We start from the raw sequence: 26,325 nt of genomic DNA on the forward strand, positions 1-26,325 counted from the left end.
GCTACCTGACCTCAGCAGTGCAGACTCTCTAAAGCAGGGCTCTGTGCTGGTCAGTTCTCCTCAGAATGCTTGTGTGGTGACCACAAGGCATCGCCATGTAGGTGGAGTTGGGGGAGGTTGACCAAATTTTAGCCAATATTATACTAATAGTAGACATAATAACCAAAGGCCTCTATAAACCAGATCAATGTTTTTAAGGCGTGGCAAGGGATCTTAAAAATCCTTCCTTTTGGTTACATCAATGTGTTAATTTTAGAATGTATTTCAATAATCTCCCCCCTCCTCTCTCATCTTTGCCTTAAGCCCATTCAGTCAAGCACATACAAGAATGAAAGTAATTCAATGTCATTGATGATGACACAAGGAATAGGACATTATGCCCTGCTAGCATCTAGATTTCCTTAGGGGTTGGTGTTGTTTCAGGAGGTGGACACAGCCTGTAAAGGTTAATATTATTCCATCCTTGCACATTTGTGATGGAATGAGGCATGGTCAGCAATAAGCACTTGATACCTTTGTGTACAGCATAAACATAAACATGCAGTCCCGATGGGAAGTTTAAAGATGCTTGTCTCAAGAGGAATTAACATACTGCATTTTTTAGTGATGTTAGCAATATGCTGAAGCCTGTGGTCAATGTGTTCATACGTTCACATAACTATATTAAAATTATGCAAATGTTCTATCGATAAGTTGACATGCCAGCAAAGTTTGTAGTATACCATTGGAAAACTCAATATAGTATTTCAACCTCTACATTGTTTGGATTTTGCACATCATATAAAAGTGCATTTACAGCTTCAGATGGTAAAAAATGATAAATAGAATGATATAGATAAATATTTACCAGTGCTTTACAAAGCTTCACATTTGTCTGTTTACTGTATTTAACAGTTTAATTGTACATTATTTGTCAAATCAAATTTGTTTGCAAGTTTGGTTTTGTTTTAACAAGATTAAAACACGGAGTGGAGGAAAAAACAGATGAAGCTAAAACCAGAAAACTTGTGGGCTTTGGTATATTGGAGTTTAAATGTTAAGCAGATCACAAAAAAAAAAAAAAAAAAAAAAAAGCACTGAGGGTGATCAATCTTCAGACATGAACTTGCTTGCCTGCAACAAACACGCACCCACACACTGGCACCAACAAACACACCCACGCACTCAGTTGGACATGATGAATGCCACCTCTTTTCTTCGCATCTGCACGGTGTGCGCAGCAAAATCGAGGAATGAGGAAAGTACTTCCCACTGATCACATTATAGCCGCTCTATCTTCACTCTGCTGGATCACATCCACACTTTCAAAGTATAACACTTGATTGGCTCTTTCAGACCGACTCATTCCTTCCTAATAAAATCTTCCAAATTAGTTTCATTGATTCTTCTACTGAGACTCTCTCTTGTCGCAGCTAGAAAGGTATCTTTTTGTCTGAATTTATCTTAGGCTATCAAACATCTCTAAGAACGTTCCAACGACTAATCAGTCCATCTTCTTGAGAAGAATAAATCGTCCCACTCATCTCATTTGCTTTACTTATTTTCTTTACGGTTTCATTTATAGTTTAGCGTGATATAACATGATCTATACTCCCACTCCTTTATGTAATACAAACTACATTTTTATATATTTGTGATTACTCGTACCTGAAAAACAGTGAGGGCAAAGGGGTGTCCCAGGTGTTGATGGGAAGACAGCAACACTCTGCGGTTGTCGCCGTTAAAATCCACGCTGGACAGCAGGTGCAGCTTGGAATCCACCCAGTAAAGACGCCTATTAGCCAAGTCTGGACAAAAACGGAGTCAAAATGTTATCCAAGGAGAAAAGGACAAAGAGGAGCAGTGAAAAGGGGGGAGAGAGGTCATTCCAAAAGCAAAAAGCAGAGGGTGAGAGGTTTTACAGTATGAATGCTGAGGCCAAGTAGGTACACCATCAATCTTGTGTGACACGAGAGCTGAGGCCCATGCACTAAGAAAACACTGATGTGATCGTAATAATGCAGCCTGGCCTCTCTACTGAGGGAATATACAAGCAGATTGATTAGGACTGCTGCATTTTTGTTTACACTTCACTTTTCAATTTTCAGACCCTATTTACTTTGGGACCAATTTCTGTGTGGACACTGTAGGGCTTCGGTCAACTTGATATTTAAGGGAATTGTTTCTACTTGACAGAATAATTTCAACGTGGCTGCGCTTGTTCAACAGGATTTAAGAGGCAATTTAAAAGAAACATATTTGCCACATACTTTACTTGAAGTGAACAAACATTTTCTGTCAAAACATTTCTCCCACATGCATTTCTCTTGAATAGTATCAAGCCATCATTATATCAATTTGAAAATGAGTGGGGAGTCCGTCAGTAGTAACAGAATGTCCATCAATCCGTCATTGTTGGGTGCCTGTTTTGCTGGCAAATAGAAAATGACGAGAAACTTTGAAAAACTAACAGACTAAAATCTGTCAAATCCGTCAAAATCTGATTTTGTCCCATGCCTAGTCAGGTGACTGGACACATTTTTATTCCCACATGTCGTGACTGGCTCACCCCAAGCATTTTGATCTACAAAATAATTTTGAAGGGTTGTTATTATTATTATTTTTTTAATGGGTCTCTACACAGTCTCTGGCCCCCAGTGCACTGCCCCTGGCTGAACCGTCAATTTACGGCTCTGTGATGAACTGCAATTTATGGATGATGGAAGCACAGTTAAAATAACAATGAAAAAGTGAAGGACTGAAGATAACAGTTTTAGTTTGACTTGAAATAATGATGGCCTGGCTGCTGATGTCTAATGAAAGACAGACATTTCCTGATGTGCCCATTTTTGCTGCCTACTGTGTCAAAATGACAACTATGAAAAACAAGTAGTTAAAGTCAGTGATAACATGCATGCAATTTTTAATTGTCTACCAACTGCAACATCCTCTTATTAACAGACTGAACATGCCTGCATATTTAGGCCCAACAGTATACTTAAAGAAAATGGATGGATGGATATAACCAACAGAATACTACAGAGTTAAATAGCAGTTCTAACTCGAAATAAATACTTCGATAGCATTCTGTCTCCCGTTGTTTCATTGATTATTTTAGTGATTATAATAGTGATTATTTTAGTGAGCATTGCACACACTGCAAATAAATAATATATACAAACATAAATGTATAAATATGTACTGTATACCATATATCAAATTTACACATCACAAACTTTTAAAGATCTTATTCAATTTAGACAGTTTAAAAAATATTTTGAATAATATATTTTAAAACTCTATTTGAGCTCGGTCATTGATTCACACTGATTCACTTTTCAGTTCCATTTCATAGTTGTTCCATGAACTGACTCCTTGAACACACATTTGCTTGACCAGCAGATAAGCCACACTGGAGTATAAGCCGCAGGGCTCAAATCATCGTGAAAAAGTTGCGGCTTAAAGTCTGAAAAATACAGTAATTTTATATTGTTGTATTGTATGCAGTAATTATAGCGGTATGATGCTATTTGTGTAGTAAAGTGGTTGTCTGTGAATTTCTGTCTGTCTGTGAAGATTTTGAAGTTTGATCCCAAGCTCAGTATTCTCAAGCAATAAAATGCTGCATTTAAATTATGGTTCTATTATTTCACTAAATAAGACACTTCTCAGTATGACAGTAACATTTTATGACATTGAATGGTTGTTATAGCAATGTATTTTCAAGTGAATTTTGACTTGGAAACAAGCCATCAAAGGAGAGCATTGCTATCGTTGCAAATGCAAAAGCAGACTTTTTAAGGGATTTGTAATCTTACTGCCAATCATTTACCTAATGTTGTGGGCGGCAGGCCATACGGATGCATGTTAACGTTTCTGGGTCACCAGATGTCCTCACTGTTCTGAAGGAATTTAGCTACTTAGAACTTAGCGACTTAGGAAAAAAAAAAATCTCTTCCCCACTGTAATACACTTCACAGACAATTTTGTTCTGTGCTGAAAAATAATGACTTTTATTCACATTTAACATGAATATACAATCCCACAGAGTGTGGCAACTGTGACTGTTTGGCCACAGGCAAGGGCAGCGGCAAAACATTGGCTGTTGCTGCAGAGGGAGTTGAAAGCGATAATGGGAGGTATCGACAGAACAGAGCGTACGGCTTATTAATTCAATAGCCCATATTTGTCCGCTTGATAGATGAGAGCCAGACATAAAGTGAGCTACGGCATTAACAGGGGCTCAGGGGTGGCAGCACTACTTTTGTTTTCCTCGCCTGCTTCCATTGAACCCTTTCAAGGAGATGACGGCACTTTTTCTTTTTTATCATGATAACTCCACTTTCTACACTGATTGATTTTCCTTCCTTTGGATTCCAAGTATCAAATATTTCTCCAATTAGCTTTCCTGTTGTTATTGTCTGTTATTGTTTACCTAAGGTTATTCCGTTGGGCCACTCGATGTGCTCAGATACCAGAATCTGTCGATCCACTCCATTCATTCCAGCTTTCTCAATCTTAGCCTCATCTCCCCAGTCCGACCAGTACATAAACCTGTGCAAAGAAACAAAGATACATTCAATATTTGTTGTATGGAGGTGATCAATACAAATGAAGTTTGAAAGGGTCTAAATTTGAATAAATCAGACTTTGATGGCTTTTTTTTTTCTTTACCCAAAAATGCAATGCACTGGTTTCTTGGCTGAAAGCATAATTCACAGGGAGTACATCACTGAAAAAAGGTTGAGAACCACGGCTCTACACGATCAGGGTGTTCGAGGGACATGAAATACATTTGGTAGGTTCACCAAATGTATTTCATGTAGGTTACATTTGGTGAACCTACCAAATGTATTTCATGTCCCTCGAACACCCTGATCGTGTAGAGCCATGGTTTTCAACCTTTTTTCAGTGATGTACTCCCTGTGAATTATGCTTTCAGCCAAGAAACCAGTGCATTGCATTTTTGGGTAAAGAAAAAAAAAAGCCATCAAAGTCTGATTTATTCAAATTTAGACCCTTTCAAACTTCATTTGTATTGATCCACAAAAATATAATCAACCTAAAGTGTCCTCTTTTGGATCATAGAAGAAAGTTGTTATCAAAAAAAAAAAAAAAAAAAAAGGTATTTATTAATATAGATTTTTCCACAAAAAATAATCAATATAAAGTGACAAGTTGTGTTGAACCATTCTAGCACGGGTTTCTATTTGTACAATAATAAAATTGAATTACGTACTCAACATGAGATTTGTTTGAACTTATTTTTTTTCCTGAAATAATTAATTCAATAATTATTTTGAAAGGAATTTTGCATGTTCCTTTGTTTGTTTTATTTAAAATCCCAATACCCCCTGAACTTTCTTCAAGTACAACCAGGGCTCCTAGTACGCCCATTTGAGAACTGCTGGTGAAGAGAACCAACAATTTGAGAGCCATTTTATAAGACATCTTTAACACCACTTACGTAGCTACATATATTGGCATTGTTGTTCAGCAGTGCACAGAGGATAAATCTATAACACAATGACATCTATTAATTCAATAAGTCATGGAGTAAAACTGCTAGGTCCTCGTCTTTGAAAAGGGGGTGATCCAGTGGCAAAACAGCAATTGACCAGCATTGTCGCTCTACAATGTATCGTGAGGACTTTACCTTAAGATTTATGTTTGTATTCAAGAACTATAAAACTTTCAGCAAACTGTAAACTTTAACGCATTGTTTTATCACTTTTATGACCCTGAATGGATGGCTCTCTCCTGTTATAGTATATAACTGTCTCGCTGAGAGCAGAACCTTTTTTCATTTACATATATTTCCGGGTGAAGTCGGAACACTGTCACGGAAATCATTGTGTGTAGTAAAGTTAAATGTACACATTGAATTGTGGAAATGTTGCATTTTTCTGTTCTAGGATAGTGTGGTGATGTAATTTTGTTTATTGTTATTTAACATTATGGAATGCATTCTTCATCAGTCAACAAAACCTTGAAAAGTGTTTTGTGCATACTTAATTTTAACACACTACATAGTCACTTGGGATGGGACAAGACACAAATCCCACAAGACGATATGTCTCATGAGATTGAGTCCACAAGAACATGTCGATACAAACATTTGCAATGTAAAATAATGCCAAGTTGACATTTCCAGTTTTCATAGCTTTCTTTTGATTGAGCAGAGTACGAAAAAATTAACAAGCTGGTGTGCAAATGTAAACAGACACACAGGACAGGCACAATGTACGCAGCTTGTGTTAGTAGTTGGCATATATATTTTTTTCAATCGTTACCAACTGGCTCAGTCTGATACAGCAATATTTCTTTAATTTGAAATCTAAAAAATTGTCACACAGGTGATTTGAAAATTATAAGTGAAACCTATATTTCTGTTGTTGGGCTGCTTCTATTGATTATCTTGGTAAAATTTTTTGGAGGGGGGGTATAAGACTATTATAAACTTAAAGATTTCATGCTGTGCAGGGAGGAGAAATTTTAATCTTGTGGGGTCTCGTACAAAATCTCATCCCATCCTTTATAGATAATATGAACAGAGATGAATAATGCAACCTGTTCCAACAGAAATTTGGGGAAGTAGCCAATCAAAATGTTGTAGATTATGATACGACGAGAATGTAGATAAATTTAAATGATTAAATGATGTCACAGTGAAACACATGAAAAACAACAATGTGATGATAAACCTTCTAATTATGAGTGGAATACAGATCTGTCCTGTCTCGCTCACTTATTCCCTATTTTTTACACTCCCTTCAAGATCTCATCCCATCCTTTATAGATAATATGAACAGAGATGAATAATGCAACCTGTTCCAACAGAAATTTGGGGAAGTAGCCAATCAAAGTGTTGTAGATTATGATACTACGAGAATGTACATAAATTTAAATGATTTATTGATGTCACAGTGAAACACATGAAAAACAACAATGTGATGATAAACCTTCTAATTATGAGTGGAATACAGATCTGTCCTGTCTCGCTCACTTATTCCCTATTTTTTACACTCCCTTCAACCCACTTCCACCTTCACTTCCACCTCCTTACCCTTGGTGCGGGTCAAGTGCGATGGCCCGTGGCTCGCTCAGCTCTGTGACGATGAGCATTTTTCTCTTGCTGCCATCCCCCGTGGCCACCGAGATGCTCTTGTTGCCAGAGTCGGTCCAGTAGATGTTCTTGTGAACCCAGTCAACAGCCAGGCCCTCGGGGGAATGGAGCGCCTCGATCAGCGTGAGCTGCTGCGAAGAGTCGTTGGCTTTGTTGATGTAAGCGCTGGTAGATGGGAGAGAAGGTGCTGGTAAATCTTTAGCAAGTGCTCCTATTATGTCATTTTAAAAGGGAAATGAACATATTATACATATGTAGAACTTTACTTGCTAGATCTGCTATGCTTGTCTGTCTTTACCTGACTCAGTGTAGGTAACAGATGAAAGGGGATGTGTATTCTTTGCAGATAAAGTCAAGGGCAACCAAAGCTGACACTTCTATCACAACCTCATTCTACCCACCAAACAGCCGCTCAGTGAGAGAATGAAGGTGTCTACTTCTATCCGCACCTGACAAATCAACCAGACTCCTCCTCTGTTATTTTCACTCCCCGCTCTGCGTCTTTTCAATTTATTTTAATCTGGCTTCTTGCTTTCTACGTGATCTTTTCCTCATACTTTTACTTTCTACCCCATACCCTTTCACTTCCGACAAGCAGTCAGACAAAGTGCATTATTTTCCTCTCCACGGGTGCGCTATCAAACAAGACAATACATGGCATCATTGTTTAAAGGTTGGGAATTGCAAAATTTACACCCCACCGGCATGTGCTTGCAAATAGAAGAAGGAAAAAAGTGTGCATGCATGATCAAAATTAATGGATGTTGATTAGGATAAGAGATTGATATATATATATATATATATATATATATAGTTTGCGCGCACACAGACATTTTGACTATTTTCGATTGACTATAATAAGTGTGTGCCAGCATGAAGGGCCATGCATGTGAATATGTGCAATACAATATATGAGTGAGAAGCAGAGTGAAAGTAATGGGAAGGGCCTTTTAGTGTTGCAAATGAACCATATGGTCTTTCTCTAATTTTACTGCCTCACTAATCATGATCATTATTCATAGGCATGCACACAGGAACGCAAGTGCACGGCACATGCACAAAACACACACACACACATACACTGTAGGGGTGTGTGTCCACATCTGTACGTGTGAAGGACAAATAGCTCCACCTTTAACTGACATTTGGTTGACAAAATCCCTCAGGTGTGAATGACCGTTCATTTATTTGAAGTAGTGTCACATGAAATTAATTTACTATCTCAAGGAACCACTACATTATGCTTAACAATAGTTATAATATTTATTTTTTTATGACTGCATACAGAATAAAAACACAAGAGACTGGGCTGTCAGCAGCTCAAACTTGTCTCCCATTGAAAGTGTGTTTCACATTATAAAGTGCAAAATACGAGAGACCCCAGAATGTCAAGCAACTGAACTTGTACGTCAAGTAAGCAAGAATAGGAAATAATTCCACATTCAATTAGTGTCCAGATTTGTCTCCCACTGGAAATGTTATGAAGCACAAAATAGGACAACAGACGCCTCAGACTGCTGAGCAACCAAATTTGTACTTCAAGCAAGAATGTGAAACAATTTCACATTCAGCGGTGTCCCGATATTGTTAAAAGAAAAAGTAATATAACAGTGGTAAACATATTCTTCTCCCATATTTTTTAAAGGTGATGCAGGTATTGAAATTGAAATAAATTGAAGTTTTGCATGAATACAAACATGTTTCGAATATAAAATATCTTGCCTTTGTCGTGTATTCAATTGAATATAAAGTAGGCTGAAAAGGAATCACAAAACCTTGTACTCAGGTTTATTTAGGTTTTACCATGTGTTAAGTTAATTAGAATTGGGGTTTGTACATTCCAGTGGCGGTCCGTGCATTTCACACTTAGACCTTCAGTGATTGGACGCCTCATGAGCACCCGTGTGCACGTAACAGGCTTTTTTCAGAGCATTTAAACATCAATAAACCCGCATCAGCAATATAAAGCTTATCATTATACGTGACAAAACTTAGAATAAGTCATAATAATTTCAAATTATTTGTCCATGAAGTTTTCTGAAGTCCACCAAGAGCAGGCAAGCTTTAACAAGATTGTACGCTAAATTACAAATGGCAATTGAACATACGTGTCACGTCTGGGCATGGTAAGTTGAGTTGGGAGGAGGAAGGAGCAGAACCCAAAAAATTCAGGAAAACTGTGGCTCAAAAAAGAAGTAAATGAGGCAGGACCGAACGGGAGCAAAACTGGATGGACAAAGTATCACCAGACAGGTGGACCAAATCAAACTCACGAGAACGCAGACAATAAAGGCAGACACGAGTGGAACAGAAACATGAAGAAAACCCCACAACAACAAAAGCCAACCAAACATGACAATTGAACATGAATGACATAAAACGACAAAAACATATTACTCATTGCACACTGCACAGAAGCCTTCTACTTGTTCAAGCGGATGCTCGAGCGCCTCCCAGCTAAACAGACATGAAGTCTGCCTGGCGACACACGTTAGCTGAATTCTAATTGGCTAAAAACTCTACACTAAAACGGCAGCACTTGTAGGAGGGTAACCATATGAAAGTATGGTGATTGTGAGATGAGTGTGTATACCTGTATATTTTGTGATGGTATAAATCACTCCAGAACATCTTATTGGTGGCCACATCAACATCCAGCGCCACAGCATTCTTCAGTGTAGGCACCACTTGTGTGTATTCACTTTTCAACAGATCAATGCGACGGATCTCATGTCGGTTGGTAAACATCAAGTAGGGACTCTTTCCTGAACAAATCCAAACGGAATGAACAGACAGGCATTTCTTACATTAGCCATGAATGACGGAATGACAGAAGACGAGAAACTTACAGCAATCACAACGTCAAGCAAAAATGAAGAACGCAATGTATATGGACGTCTATACCTTTAATTGTGGTATTAACTATAATTAGTAGTGGTTTAAAGAAGGAAAAGGTAATTACTTGTCTTATCAACGTGATAATAAGTAGGGAAAAAAGTCATATATCTGGCAAAATAGATTTGTTTTCATTATTATTATTATTATTATTTCATGCATTAAATACACAAATGGGGAAATGTTTTCATGTATTCAGCACAACCCCAAAAAATCTTCAGAAAATAGATAGCTCTTAAGAAATAGACAGTGAGTCAGTTTATGCTGATTCCCCCTTGATTATAAAATATTAACAGAATCAAATAGTTAAAAAAAAAAAAAACTGTTCCTTTTAAAGGAAGAAGGCATCATGAAGTGAATGTTTTTTGTTTTTAAAATGAGTTCTTGAAACATGTGCTAGCTAGCCATCTTGGCTGTAATATTTAGACCTTAAACATACAGCATGTAAATTTAATTCTGTGACTATTAATAAATAATATAGATAAACAGTCAAAGGAGTTTTTTCTTGCCACACAGTGAGGCTTTCGGAACCACTGAGAGCCTACACTTAGTTATTTACACTGCACTTTAACAAAAGAAAAAAAATCCAAACTTTAAGCACATACAGTACGTTATAGAAATTAAAATGATTTTCTGTTCCACATTCCTCATAATGAAGTGCATTGGGTTGGGAGATACAGTAAAGGCCAAACAACACAACCATGTTCTATTTTTAGTGTGTAAAAAATGAGCTCCTGAGTTGCTCTCCTCTGGTCCATATATCATGCGTTGGTCACGAGCACAATAGTTACCTGGGGGATTTTTTGTCAACTGCCCGAAGCTCAGCAAAATTCAAGCTCAGTGATAATATCCATGTAATGTGCTGGGTCTATGCTCTCTCATTAGATTGTGTAGGCGTACCTAATGTTACAGTTGGTGAGTGTACTCGCTACTCTCTACATCAATACGTGTTAAATCTGAATTTCAATAGAAAAGCATGTCCTCCGGGAGATGTAAAAAACACTTTCAACACATAAACTATCGTCAAAGATTCCAGCGTCAACACTTACAGATTCAACTACATATAAAATATACATTTATTAATGTATTAAAATAAAAATTAAAATGCATATTACGTTCTCTGGAGGAATTAAAGTATTAAGACAGAATTGAAAAACTACAAATGATAGTGTTGTTTGGTTGGCCTGGGCTGACATGTCACAATTTCATTGATTTGCATATTTTGAACACACTTGGCTGACATATACCATACATACATACTCAGTGTGTCTATTTACATTGCAGTAGTATTGGAGGATGTACAAAAAACAGATTCATGTTAAATTGTTATCAATATCACTAAGTATGCCGGTCATATGTGTTTATATCCTTAAGCCATGGAAAATGTAGAAGTCGTTGAAATGAAAATGAAAAAAATAACATTTTAATTCTATAAACTAAGTTCTAGGTTAATAAAATTAGAATGTCATCTGCTAAGATGAAAGCAGAGGGATTATTATTATTAGTACTGGTCTAGGCTACAATTGCTCCTTTGCAAATTAGGATAAAACAGCTGCCATAAGGCAATAGAATGAAATGCAAATTAATGTTAAAATGTAGCATAAATTTTAAAATGCAGCTTATTTGTCATTTTGAACAATTTTATTTTCTATAAGATCTAGTTTAACATTTGGTTTACAGTTTTAAAATAAATGACTTGTTCAGTTCATAGTCCATAATTATTTTTTTTAATTTTTTTTAACTGAATTCAGACTAATAATGTGATAGAAATAAACTGAGCATTCAACATCCCTGCTGACAACAGTTGTGTATTTTTGGTGAGAAAACCAGGACATGCCTGATAAAAAAAATATGTATTCTTGACCCCTGATTAAAATGTTGGGAAAATTTTGCCAGGGTCCAAACTCAGTTGCTGACCCATGCTAAAACCGATTGTTACAAATAGTCCTGATTTGGAATTTTAGGTTACACCAAATCAGATCTAACAATGTTTTCTAACAGGCCACTTGATCACTGAAATAGTCATTAAATTAACAAACCGTAATGATTATTGATGATAATCGGCTAAAGTACCAAGCATTGCGCTACATAATTCTGCTGTTGGGCCAATATTTGTTTTTGATTAGATTTGTCACGCATACATATGCAAAAATAGAGGAATTTATTAAAATGGACAATGGATGGAGCCGCATCATTGGGTATTAGAAATAGTAAACCTCCAATGGTCGTTGAGAACTTCCAGCGTGACACAGTCATGGGGAATAAACCTCAGGACCAGAGAACATTTTTAGGTGAAGGCAAAAGCAGTGACAGTAGTGATCAGGGCACTGGGGTCAGCACCCCCGAGCCCCACATCTCGATTCAGAAGACGCAATACTGGCAGCATTGAAGATACCATACAAAACCCACAAGCTCCCACGCCTCTGGTTGAGGACCCAAATTTGAAAAAGATAGTGCCCATATTGGGACTTTTTCTTTTTTTTTTTTTAATAGCTGTACTTATGTAAATACTGTACAGTATAAAAAAACGAGAAGGAGAACAACTTGATTGCAGAGACATTACTTTTGATTAGATTTGCCTGTATAAAAGGTGAACTAGCAAAACTCATCCATAGAGCCTGGGATGCTGTCCTTTAATTTGTGTGTAATGCACTAAACATAATTGAAATACTAGTGGGTATTACTTTTAAGGACTAATGCAACAACTCCATTAGCTCTAACAAAATAGTGATGTTCTTGCTTACAGATTCAGGCCTATTGGGAAAACAAAAATCCCATTTTCCAGCCATTTGTGCAACTCTTGTCACACAACAAAGCCACACAAATTCCAAATGTAAATATGAATATGAATATAATTTAAATAAAAGAACAGAATTCATGAGTCCAGTTCTCATATTTTATTTACACTTTGAACTGGAATTGAATTGTCCAATAGTAAGTTGACAATAATTGTTTAAATTTAGTTGAGGCAGCAATTGACCCTGTGGGTCAATATAGGGTCAATTGATGCAGAAATACAGGTAAATACAAAGGGTTGCTTTTATTTTATTTTTTTTCAAGACTTATCAACCTAAGTCAAACCTGGTATGCACACGGGAGTCTGCAGCTAAGTGGTTGATGATTTGACTGATGGTCCACCTGCACCAACCATTTCTTGGGTGTGGAAATGTTCTTCAGTATTTAACCTTGTGACCCATGAAATTCTCTGCTTCTGTCTTCCTCCTGTATTCACTCATTTGGATTGCCGTTAAAAAGTGGAGAAATATATCAAGACAAAAATATATCAAGTTTTTTTTTTTTTTTTTTATGCCAGAGGCAAAATTATGATGTTAGAGAAAATATAATTAAAATACATATTTTTTAAGCCTAATTACAGTACAGCTTAGCTGTCAAGTATATTGAACATTTGATTTGAAACAAGTGAAGAATAAAATCTCTTAGGGATAAAACATGGACTACTCAGGGGTTGTTAAAAAATATACATAAAAAAGTGAATTTGGAAATTGAGATTAAACTATTATTTCACTCTTTATACCTCCTTGTATTTCTGTTTTTGTTGATGTGAGATATTTGTATGTAAAATAGATAGCATGGCTTAACAAACACAATTTTTCAACTAATTGAGTCAATACTCTCTTAAATAAAACCTGAAGTTATTTAAAAAAAATAAAAAAGGCAAACAATGCAATAGACTGATGGGTTTGTCTAGCCGTAGAGTGATTTCAAGTGACCCATAATCTGTCCATCGCAACGATGAAGCCTACCGACTGTAAATATATGGAACATATCGACTAAATGTTTATGACTGGAAAAATACATTTACTATGTAAAAAATATGAACTATCGCTTCATTTTCACGGTTTTCTTTCTTCATTTTTTTTAAACGTGAGGTTGGGGGAAAAAGCACTGTCAGTCTTTGCCCCAGTAAGTAGGCAAAAATGCTGTCCTTACATGAGGTTTCACACTCCTCTTTAATTACAGTGTACAAGGCATGTTTACCCAGGTCAAGATAGGTAACAACCCCAGGCTGCGCCCTTGAGCAAACAGAAATTGGCGTACAACAACATATTTCGCGTCCCACTCCAGGGAAAGCATGGCAGCTGGCTGAAAACTTTTCATTTGAAAGGACAGCAGAAAAAGGCAAATATTTATCTTTGCCCAGACTGCTGAGTAGGGCCTGCATACAAAGCAAACCTCTCTTCTCAGGGGATCCCACAGATAGATAACAGCAGAGGATATAACCGGGCCGTAGTCGGGATTGTTGGAAATAAAGGGCAAACACCATCTGAAAAAGCCTAGGCTTCAGAGTCCTTGACTTTTTACGTACGCCCATTCATGTGTGTATTTTGGTAATGAACTTCTATTCAGTATGTGTAATGAATGACTGACCCACTGCTTTGCAGGTTTTGGAGGCAGGATCCATCTCGAAACCTTCATAGCATTCACACTTATAATCGCCTTTGTAGTTTATGCAGATCTGACTGCAGGCATCTGGGTTCTCACATTCATCTATGTCTGTCGAGAGAATAAAGAAATATTCAAGTAAAATTCAGTGTGAGGCGCAATCAATTAACTGTTTGCTTGTGTATGTACACACACGCACACAGTACCGTATTTTCCACACTATAGGGCGCACCGGATTATAAGGCGCACCCTCAATTAACAACATATTTTTTTTTAAACTTTTCCATATATATAAGGCACACCGGATTATAAGGCGCACCCCCAATCAATTACAGATTTTAAAACTTTTTCAATCACAATATAGTAATACTCAAAGTAATAACAATATAACTCACATAATAACTCTAAACTCTCAATAGCAGAATAACTCAATGTCAATATGACCAACCTTGTTCAACTGTAAACAAAAGAAACAGGTAAAGCTTACTTTATCAGTTCATTCCCCATCTACAAATCCCAATCTCAATATTGATCCACATATAAGGTGCACCTGATTATAAGGCGCACCATCAGCTTTTTAAAAAAAATTAAGGCTTTTAGGCACATGGTACATATGTATGTTCTGTATTATTTTATACAGTATGTATAAAAGCATAAATGTGACAGTGTGAAAAAAGGCTGGCAAAGGTTTTTGGTAGTGAATTGTTATTTTTTCTTTACCGCCACAAGTCTTTTTGTCCAGAAGTTTGTACCCAGAGGGGCAGTCACACATAAAGCCAATCCTCTGGTCCCTGCAGATGTGGGAACAGCCACCATTGTTATCCGAACACTCATTCAAGCCTGCACAGATAATAGTCAGAAAACAGAGATAGGAGTTTGTCAGATATTAATGACACAAAAATGAATGCGCCAGACAATTCACAAGTGTGCATGTGTGTGTGTAAGTTGGTGTCTTGCATTTGCACGTTTGTGTATGTTTGTAGTTTGTATTGCATTGTTTTGGAGGATAAAACCACTTTGATAAGAAAGAATGAGCTGACAAGTACAATAAGTTATCTATTAATTTCATGTGGGATTTAAATGTCCACGAACCACAGAGAAACACAGCTTGATCCGACAATGAAATTGGATCATATAACATTCCACATATTTTGCTCATTATGCTCCCTATGTTTCCACTTCTTTAATTCTCCCCACTTCCCTCCTCTGCATGCCCTTTCCCTATTGTATCTGCTTTAAAGTCTGCATTTATCCCCTTGTCTTCCAGTTGACCCTGGGGAGCGGGGAGAGATCAGTTCAGAAAGCTAAAGCCGGTGCTTCATTACCGGTTAGCATTAAAGATTTAATCTTGAAGACTACAGGTACTGCACTTGGGCTGGGAGAGCAGGCACCAATAGAATAGAAATACGATTTTGAGACATTGGAATTTGTTGGAGTTCTGAAGGATAGCAAACATGGTTGCCGGCTTCCCCAAGTCATTAGATTTGTTTTCTGTATCCCATTCATTTATTTGTTGTCACTACCACTAACAATTTCATTTTCGTCACCTTATACTTTATTTAGCTCTTCAAAATACTCCCACATTAAAAAAAATGAAAAACAAGACACAAAACACGAAAATCAATTTTAGAACCCATTATGATGAATTTTAAAAGATCACTATCGTTGTAGGTTCCATAAAACTCAAGCACCAGCAGTAGATGAAATCTGTTGGAGTGAACTTGTATTTTAACACACCCAATATAGGATGCTAATAAACTATGGCAATCTTGGAAGATCACATAAATGCACCCACCCGACAGCGCACACAATGTGTTAAGAGTGAGCATACAATTTAAAGTCTACAATTTGGGTTCTTAGTAAATCAGGCCATTTATGTTGCCATTAAAAGAACAACTCAGAATTGTAGTGGAAATAATTCTATGCTTTCAGGACATATTTTTTATTCGAGCATAACATCAAAATGTGAGCTGAGAGGAGAAATGGACTAAATGCTGTAATATGCTTAAGCTTGCTGCTAGAATAGATGTGACTAGTATATAATCAGAGGTGGTACAAATGTATGTACAAAGTGCAATTTGTAATTTTTATTCAAAATATGCACTGTATACATTTGCAATTAGACATAAAAATGAAGCCGCTGATCCTTCATAATTTTCAGGAACATGTCCGCATTTTCTCAGATGCAGCACACTGTTTACGTTGCAGTGAGAGGCGAGTGAAATCCGTGACTGAAGTTTGCTAGGGGCTAATTAACGCTGTGCAGATCATTTGTGTGCTTCCTAATGGGCAATGTAGTCTGATCACATTTTCCTGTCTTAAGATAGCACTAGAGGGCAGAGGCGCCAGGGTCTTTGATCATAACAAGGCAGTTGAGAAATGTCCTGATTTAGTCTGCCTTGATCAAATTAAGCTCCTCTTATCAGGAAAAGTGACCGCCCACATTAGGAGAACAGTAATGTAGTTGATGACACCTAGAATTAATGTGTTATGCAGTAGCAGTACTGGCTTCCGGGATACGTATGAGTATGTGTGCATTTGTGTGCGTGTTTGTGATACAGTGAGAGAAGATCTTACCGCACTCTTTCACGGGTTCATCAGACCAGTCTTTGCAGTCTTTTACGTTGTCACACACCTTGCTGATGTCAATACATTCTCCATTTTTACACCGGAAGTGTTTAGATCCGTCACACTTTGTCACTGTAGACACAGGTAAAACGATCACTTTAAATATATTTCAGTTAATAGACAATAATGAAAATTAAACAATATCCATCCATCCATCCATCCATCTATCTATCTATCTATCTATCTATCTATCTATCTATCTATCTATCTATCTATCTATCTATCTATCTATCTATCTATCTATCTATCTATCTATCTATCTATCTATCTATCTATCTATCTATCTATCTATCTATCTATCTATCTGTGGGTGTCTGAGTAGAAAATGTACGCAAAGAAGGCTAACATTTTGCTGGTTTCTAAATTGTCTCTTCTTATTTGGACAGATAGAGTCTTAGGTTGCGGTGAACCTGAACAAGTAGGATTAATGGACGTTCATTGCACTCATCGATATTTTGTGTATTTTGTGTATCTCTGGCTGAAGAATATTTTTGACAACATGCTCATACTGGTGTCAGTGAACCCTAACCCAAACCTGAAAAAAAGAATCTCAATTCTGAGAATAGTTGTAGCTCACAGTAACTTCAAAATGCTTAAGAAAAAAAAGAGCTATGAATTATTTCCTTTTAAAATTTGCAAAATAAACTTCGAAATTGTTTGTGTAGAAAATAAACTTCCCCAACACTGGAAAATAGACTACAGCATAAATACTGTCGCTATAATTTTCAAACTGAATCGTAGAAGGTTGCATCCCCCGAGCATATACAATTCATCCAAGTGGTAATCTGCACTGCATATACAAAATTATGGAAATAATGCCTCATGGGATTTCTTTTGATTATTTTCTGCAAATGTGTCTCACCATTTACACAGCCAGCTTCATCACTGTAGTCTGGGCAGTCATGGATCTTATTACACTGTTTGGTGCCGTGGATACAAGAACCATCACCACACTGGAATTCGTCAGGTCGACAGGTCAGCAGGGCTGAGGAACATAACGCACGGAAGTGAGAAGTTTACAATTTGGAACACGTTGGTCTTTTTTTTTTTTTTTCAATTAGATTACATTCTAAACCCATTCACTCAAAGATTTCCAGTTTCCAGTTTCCAAGTCCACTATTACGCCTTCAATGCATGCATAGTTTTATGTCATTCCTTACATTTGGACAATCTTATATGTAAAGTGATTCTCTGCCCAGTACGTCTACTTAATGTATGCATGATTTTAATGAATGTGTTAGTATTTGACAAGGCATGCTCGAACAGCTAAAGCTGTTATTTCATTATCACTTTAACTGGTTGTGTAATTATGCACTCGGTATGTAGATTTGTGTCAATAGCAGTATAGCAAGCAAAAAAAAAAAATGCTTTAGTTGAAAAATGTGGAACTTAAACTGAAACTTACAAACTGATAGCACTCATAATCACACCTAAATGTGAGATAATCATGGACAAAATAATCAAAGTTTAATTTCATCAGTAAGATGCTGTAATTGGTTATGCCTGAGACTTCTTCCATCCAACATTAAATGTGTGGTATTTTGTATAATCCTTTGATCTTTGCATTAAAGGTATTCACATCAAAGAGATAGCATTGAAGGAAGACACCAGGGAGCTGAAATTTCACCCAGATGGTGGCAATACATGAACGTTCAACATGGCATGACCACTTAGTTAATACACAATCAGGGGTGTGCTATTCCTTGACTGAGATCCTGCATAATGACCCAAATATGCATCATTGAAATTCGCCAAATTGCTAATGGACAATTCAAAGAACTGGGAAATACTTGTTCACTGATACGTTTTTCTTAAAAATAGGCAGCTAAACAACACATTTCCTTGGTTGGTTAACGATTCATGAGTCGGCAGTCACACCTGGGACGTATTGTAGAAGCACTTTTACCTATGACCCCTTTGGGTGACGGAGGAATTTAAACTCAGAGATAAAACAGAGAGATGCTATGTTAAGCGCAGACTTTCAATATGATTGCGCAATTAGTGTGCCACATGTCTGCCGGCGACCAAGTAAGCACAGGTATGTTTGCCACATCGATTTGATATGACATTGAAAGTCCCTCTAAGTCTCTGGAAAATGGGAGTTTGGAATATATGTGTTTGTGTGCGTGGCTGTGTAATGTGCATCTTTCACGAAACAGCAAGTGTGAGGCTGCAGTCCCCGAGTGGTGTGAAGAGCAGACCAGATGGGCTTTGCGCTTCATAAAGGACCTTCACCTCCCACACATGCGCATGCAACAAACACACAGTCACACACGCGCTATCAGCTTCTGCTGCTTTTACAGATCCCACAGTTGCATGGCAACCCATTCTTGGGACAAATTTTGTATTGATCATTCTTCAGTCATTTTGAAATTCATTCATCTTCTTCCATCCCTTCAATTAAAGGATACAGCGTGTACTGTAATCATTTGCAAATTCAGTACTAATGAAAACATGATCTGTGGTGACCGCAGTTATGTATTCACTAGTCTCCACAATCACAACTGAGCTATTTTTGTCAGTGCAGAGTTTGGGGGGACGAGATCTCGCGAGATCAAATGCCACAAGATTAATTGTAGCTTCATTTCCTTTTCACTTTTTTGGGAGGGTACGACTCTTGTAGGATAAGCAGCTATAGAAAATAGATGGATGGATGGCTTATTGAGCCAGAAGTGTAATGGAAGGCATCGAGTTTGATGGATAGGCGTGAGTGCTACCCTCTCGTACAGTAGGTGCCATTGTTTGCAATCCGCCATTAATTGAAAAGGAGCAAAGAGAAATGCACACACTCAGATTACTTTTAAATCATCTTAGTGGCAACATTTCGGTTTTCGAACTGAGGAAAACACTTCTGCATCGCCACTGGACACATCCAGTGTGAAAGCGACCAAAATAACAAGGGCTTTTGGTATGTACATCGCGAGATGAGGCCATTTTGAAATGGAAGGCAGTGGATTTCGGCAGCTCATTCACCCCCTTGAGGCCCTGTATGACTTTAGTTGCACAGTGGCATGGGCCGCTAACTGTAATGGCAATATATCAAAATTTTGAAAGTCACGGTAATTTAAGGCCATCCACATTTTTCAAAAGTACGTTTTTAACAAATTTCTAAGTTTTGCCGGAATTTCTAAAAAAGAACATGACCACGAAGGAATAGATAATTGTTAGTTTGCTGCACCATGGTTGGCTTGTTGTCATGCACAGAAGTAAAATCAATATTATAGTTCATGTTTATTTGTTTAATGTTTGGCACTTTAAACAATGTATCTTTATTTTTCATGTTCAACTATGAAAGAGCTCAGCTCCAACATTTTCTTGAAGCGGCATGTGAAAAATACTTTATTTTGTTCATGTTCAACTATTCAGAGGGATCTCAGCTATTTCATTTGTTATTGTAGCGGCATTCTAAAAAAAAAAAAAATCGAGATTGTTGATTGCAGCCTTCTTGATAAAAATGAATCATTTAGAAATTGGAAAAATTGAATTAGCAATATTCTTTTTAATTTTGAAAATCTTGCAAAAATGTTGTATCTCGTTCTCATGGACTCAATCTCGTGAGATATCTCATTTTGTGGAATTTGTATCTCATCCCGTGCCTAGTAATTTGCAATTGTTTCAATTGAACACCTTACCAAACCCATCGCCTGACCTCATTCTTTAGGGAGGTAAGCGAAATGAAGGGCAGGGTCAATTATTATTACCCAAGAAACAACGTGCATGCATGCATGGCTTGAATGCAACAGTTAAACATCTGGGGATACACTGTCCTTGCTAATCATGTCTGTTCCAATGGCGCTCAGTGCACTGAAAAATTGTTGTGTTGTATTTGTTTTACGTAGTGTACTGTAACATTCAGTTGTGCTGGCTTTCTTCACCATGTTTTTTTGCTAAAAGGGCACGGCAAGCTCAAGACCTTTATTGTTCTTTTATTTATTCAAAACTACCTCTAAATAATGATGGATCATTTGCTGTTTTTTTTTTTTTTCTTACTTAATGCACACAGTAGCAGCAGACTACTGTGTTGCAGGTCCGTCTCCTTGCAAATCAGTAAAGTTGGTATTTCAGAAAAGAATATTTTACTAAGTATGCAAATAAAAATTAGTAACGGTAGTAAAGCTTAACATACTAAGGACCTTGTAGTTATTTCTACAAAGATAAGCTAAAATAATTTAATTAAAAAAGAAACGTTTTAGAGATCCATTCCTTAATTCGGGGGGATGAGCAGCTCGGTGGGTGCACACAGCCCTGTATGGCACGGGAGTGCAACTTAACATATCTCTTTGCTCAATATGAATTTGATGACATAATGTCATTCTCATTTCAAGATGTAGTGCTTATTCAACATGATGAAAGATGAGATTGCGGATTAAAAACCAATAACGGTATAACGGCAGAAATACAGAACTAAAGATTATCCAATCAAATTCATCTAATGTCATCCCATTAGCCATGAACCTTTGCACAGAGGCTATGGAATGGCTGTGATGTAATCATTGTAGTCATCACTTGCAAATGGAGGAGCACACATCTGAGAGTCATACTGAATGTTGTTCAACTATCTTGTAGAAACCATGGGAATTAAAATGTTCACAACACTGCAATTCTATACCATATCAACTCAATGGAGAAAACAAACAAACAAAAAAAAAACATTGCTTGTGTGTAACTATGGTGTCCAGTAACCATGGGCTGATAACTGCTTTGATGGTTTACTGTGGTGTTGTAAAGTCAAGGTTTCAAAAACCGCTAATACTGTCTATTACTGGTAAATGAGTGTTTTTTTTTTTTTTCAACCTAACAAAGGGGACATTTAAACAGGGCAGAGTATGATAAACTGCTTAAATAGATGACTCAACAAGACGCCTCTTTAAAAAGTATTCAATGGCAATCACTTTTTTTATCCTTAATTTATAAGGAAGAGAGGTATTTGTCTTTAACCCCTTCCATTCTAAGCATGATGCTGGAAGTCATCACACGTTTGCGTGTCTAAACACTTAAGGTGTGCCCCTCCGTGCCTATCCTCGTGTTAATCAAATACATTTTGCTGTCTCTATAATTTTAGAGCTTACAAGTGATCACATTGAAGGTTTATTTTGAACTTTATTTTGAAAATAACTGCTTTTTAGCTGTTTTTTCAGTCTTGTGCGCCTCACGGTGGACATTCATGAAAATGCAGTTGGGGTCGACAATGATGCTCGTGATATGGTATCACAAGCACTTGCAGAGTTGACTCAATGAATCGCCTCCTTGAAAATAATTAGTAATTATAGTTGTTTTTTTTTTTTTAAACCTACTTGGCATGTATGGAGGATAAGGAAGGAATTTTTGTCTTAAACATAACTTGCCAGTGAAGGGGCACCAAGAAAATGGTAAACATTTCTTAATGTACCAACTATTTAATATATAATTTAAAAATAAAATATATTGTGTTCATTGTGTGTGTGTGTGTGTGGGGGGGGATACCGTGATACCATGACACCATGATATTTTTCCTCAAGGGTATCACACCATCTGACGAACACTGGCCAATGCCTCGTGTCCACTGAGTGTACCTACTTGCTAATGAATTGATGAAAGACGGTTTACTTACGACAGTTTGTCTCATCGGATTTGTCCTTGCAGTCGGCGTCTCCATCACACTTCCAGTTTATGCGGACACACTCTCCGCTCCCGCACTGGAACTCGCTCACCATGCATCGTGGTTTCTGGGGCTCAGTCCTCCTACTGCAGCGCTCCATAGATTCGTCTGACTTATCTTTACAGTCAGGATCCCCGTCACAGCTCCACAGTGCGGGAATACACTCAGAGTCATTACAGCGGAATTCGTGCTGGCCGCAGGTGGGATTTGAGCATTTTTCTTCATCACTGGCATCGCCACAGTCATCGTCACCATCACAGACAAAGATGGGTGCTATACACTTTCCATTACGGCACTGAAAATCCTTGGATGGGCAGACGTTGGCATCTGTAAGTAACATGGGATAGGCAGATATTATGATTACATCCAATATTCTTAGGTAACATGGGATATGCAGATATGATTATTACATCCAATGTTGTTATTCATGAAATACAAGGTGGCAAATAACTTAAACTGGTCACTTCATCCTGAACTACTCTTTAATGACAGTCCAAGACATCTGAGAGATTCTTGAATCTTGATCATACATATGTTGAAAATTTGACCAAAACTGGTATAGGTACTGATGAAAATATAGTTATCTTATTTAAACACATATAACCCATGCATACAATTATCATTATGTGCTCCACGTGTAGTAAAAAGTATTGGAATGTTGACAGGATGCAGCCAGGTTGAATTCTGTATAAAGAGTGGAACATCTCCCACTGGCTGGGGAAGTTGAGCAAACTTGCCTGCAGGATGAATTGTTTAATTTGTGAACCACACACTGCTTATATAAGCAGATTCATTATTTTTTTAGTTGTAATCTATCCCTTTGTTTATGTTAAACCCACTTTGCTTGAAAAATAAATTAAAAAAAAAGGTGGAGATGCACACTTGGTTTGGTCTTTATGAACATTATTATGATTGGTGCCCCTTCTTTCATTAAAGACATGTTGTGTTCTTTGTCTCCGGTCTCCGTTATTCATAAATCTGACAGTACAAAAGTGAAGTACACTTCCCCAAGGTGTGGAGGGGCCCATGTGTCCCAAGATTTATGACCACAAAATATCTCGCAAGAACATTTTTTTTTAAAACTTTGATCACTTGAACTTAAATGAAGTTTGCAATCATTGTCCTCTTAAAAGCACATAGTCCTTGATAAGAGAAAATATGAGGATAGATGGTTAACTTATCAGAGCTAGAAGTGAAGATGGAGGCCAGAATTGAATGAGTAGAACACTTTTGAGAATAATTGTAGTTAATGAGCATGGGATCTTTTTGGAAGATTGCTCTCAATCTTTGTGTGTCTGAGGTGAGGCAACTCAATGAACAACTGTGGCCAAATTGAGTTTACAACATAAAATACTTTGATTAAATACATAAAAAATGAAAAACATAAAGACCTCAGTTACAATGTGCCAACCTTCTTAAAAGCATTAAAAAGAACAGACATAAAATTAATGGAAATATTAGTGATATGTTATATATTGTATATCTGTTATACTAATGCACAGTTTGAACTGCTTCTCTAATGGAATTATTCAGATTAATTTCCTGGTGGCAAATATTTCAGGCTGTAGGCCTACGCCTACATTCTTCCTGTGTTTGTTTTAGTTTACATTCACACAATTTTACACTAGAGCTAAAATTTCATAGTAGCATTCTTCAGTCAATTAACTTAATTTTTTTTAACTTTAATTTTGAAATCAGTGCTTTATAATATTCTTTTGAACAAATCTGGTACCAAATTGTTGCATTTTTCAAGGAAGAGAAATGTGGTGTAATCTCAATAGCGGCCAGAGACGGCGACAAAAAATCAAAGATCAAGCACAAATGTTTGAACTATTAAACTAAGTAATCTCCAAAGCCCACGCGGCCCGGTACCAGTTGATCCACGGACCGGTACCGGTCCGGGGGTTGGGGAAACTCACGGCCCGACCCACCACATCATTTTGTGTGGCCCGCAAAATGCTGATTTAACTTAAAGTTAACTTCAAATGGCTAAAATAAAACAACCGTTTTCTTCTTCCCAAGTTCTTATTTGAGAAGTTTTTCACCAGCCTCTGATTTCAAAACCAGCCTAAGGTGTGCGAGGAACACACTTAAAATGTATTTAATTCATGGTCATTCTGGCCCTCTGACAGAAACTATAACTACAATGTGGCTCATGATAAAAATGTCTTTATTTGACACCCCCGATATAGAGGAATACATATTTGCTTTCCCCCCACCCTAACCTCGAAAGTGATCTTCAAGGTACTACAGGTTTTAGGGAGCTCTTATCACATGCACTATCTATTCATTATTATGTATGGCCTGAAGCCAAAGACCTTTCACTTCATCAGTTATTATAGACACAAAAAAATCAAGCGGGTGCGGGGGAGCACTAGAAAAGACGGGTGCTCAGAGAAGCGCATGCAGGTAGATCCACTTAATGCTAGTGAGTGGAACAAGCAACCTCTTCCGAAAATCATGCGAGGCAGAAAGCATGTACGTTAAGCAGATTAAAGAACGGTAAAGATACAGTAAGTGATCAGATAGCAATGGAAAAAGGATTAGCTACAAAGAAAATGCAAAACTTTCTGAATCTGTTAAGAGAAATTCATTTTTGAAAGTAATTCACATCTTCATGTCCTCAGTTTTACCTACCTATGATTCACATTTTGAAATATTTGCCATTTATTTTTGATTTAATGGGAATTCTCACTAAATTTGCCATTATCTTCTAACTTTATTAAACTTGAGGTTAAAATAAAGGACACAAGTGAAATAAAACTGGGACTGATTCTGGGGGACATTCCATTCCATCTATCCCCTTGGTTCCCAAAGCGGAATACAATTAGTTATCTGAGGTCATCAGCAACCTGCTCAGCATGGAGGTTACACAACTTTCTATACATCTCTTCCTGTGTCGACCAACCATTAGAGAGCTACATGAATCAGGGGAATAGGACTAAGCTCATTAACCTTTTCTTTCAAGGACAACTGACTCATACACTGGCGTACTATACTGTATATTTAGCAGGTCTGTGTGGGACACGCACATTTGAAAGGACAAAATCTGAGCAAAAAACATCACACAAACAGTGCGATGCAGGTGCAAGTGAAACATGTTAGTCTATAGTAGTACTCAGATACGCATCCAAGCACATGTGGTTTCATGTTTTCAGAGCGTGAAATTCATCAAACCTTAGTTTAACATGTCGTTAAATGAACCATGTACAGGTAGTGTGTTTTCCTTCGGTTTTCATTTGTGCTTGCGGAAAAGCAAACAAACAGATGAGCTCCGCCACAAAGCAGTTTGATTACATACAATTCACCTATCAAAGTAAGATGTACAAACAAAATGAGAAGCACCTGGGGTTGTTTTAGTGGCTAATGGCCCATGCACCAGACTAGACAAGCATTATGTTCATCTATTTTATTAACTATTTATGCCTTTTTTCTTGCATGCAAGGGCATCCATAGAAGGGATCAACAGTCTGTTTTTCAGTAGCTTCCCAGGTAACAGATTTACCTTATCAGAAGAATAAGAGCAGATACTGTAAATAGATGTGCGGAAACTTTAGTGCCACACTTGATTGTAACACAAAGGGACATGGACATTCGACCTCTGATACTAATTCAAAAAAGGCAAGTTTGTCAATCAATACTACACAAAAGGAGG

At 37.3% G+C, this 26,325-nt stretch overlaps 1 protein-coding gene across 3 annotated transcripts in view; it reads right to left on the minus strand.

Annotated features, from left to right (window-relative positions):
* Positions 1-26,325, minus strand: part of lrp8 (low density lipoprotein receptor-related protein 8, apolipoprotein e receptor) — a 128,544-nt gene that overhangs the window by 18,906 nt on the left and 83,313 nt on the right. For all 3 annotated transcript variants that reach the window (XM_088425158.1, XM_088425159.1, XM_088425157.1), the window contains exons 5-13: positions 22,623-22,997; positions 17,895-18,017; positions 16,982-17,104; positions 15,125-15,244; positions 14,390-14,515; positions 9,699-9,870; positions 7,046-7,270; positions 4,415-4,533; positions 1,648-1,787 (exon numbers count right to left, since the gene is read on the minus strand). In XM_088425158.1, the coding sequence (XP_088281284.1) occupies positions 1,648-1,787; positions 4,415-4,533; positions 7,046-7,270; positions 9,699-9,870; positions 14,390-14,515; positions 15,125-15,244; positions 16,982-17,104; positions 17,895-18,017; positions 22,623-22,997 (1,523 nt within the window). The remainder of the gene's footprint in view (positions 1-1,647; positions 1,788-4,414; positions 4,534-7,045; positions 7,271-9,698; positions 9,871-14,389; positions 14,516-15,124; positions 15,245-16,981; positions 17,105-17,894; positions 18,018-22,622; positions 22,998-26,325) is intronic.

This window comes from Hippichthys cyanospilos, chromosome 10 (genome assembly GCF_059441005.1).
Source record: "Hippichthys cyanospilos isolate Australia breed blue-spotted pipefish chromosome 10, RoL_Hcya_1.0, whole genome shotgun sequence".
Classification (NCBI taxonomy): Eukaryota; Metazoa; Chordata; class Actinopteri; order Syngnathiformes; family Syngnathidae; genus Hippichthys; species Hippichthys cyanospilos.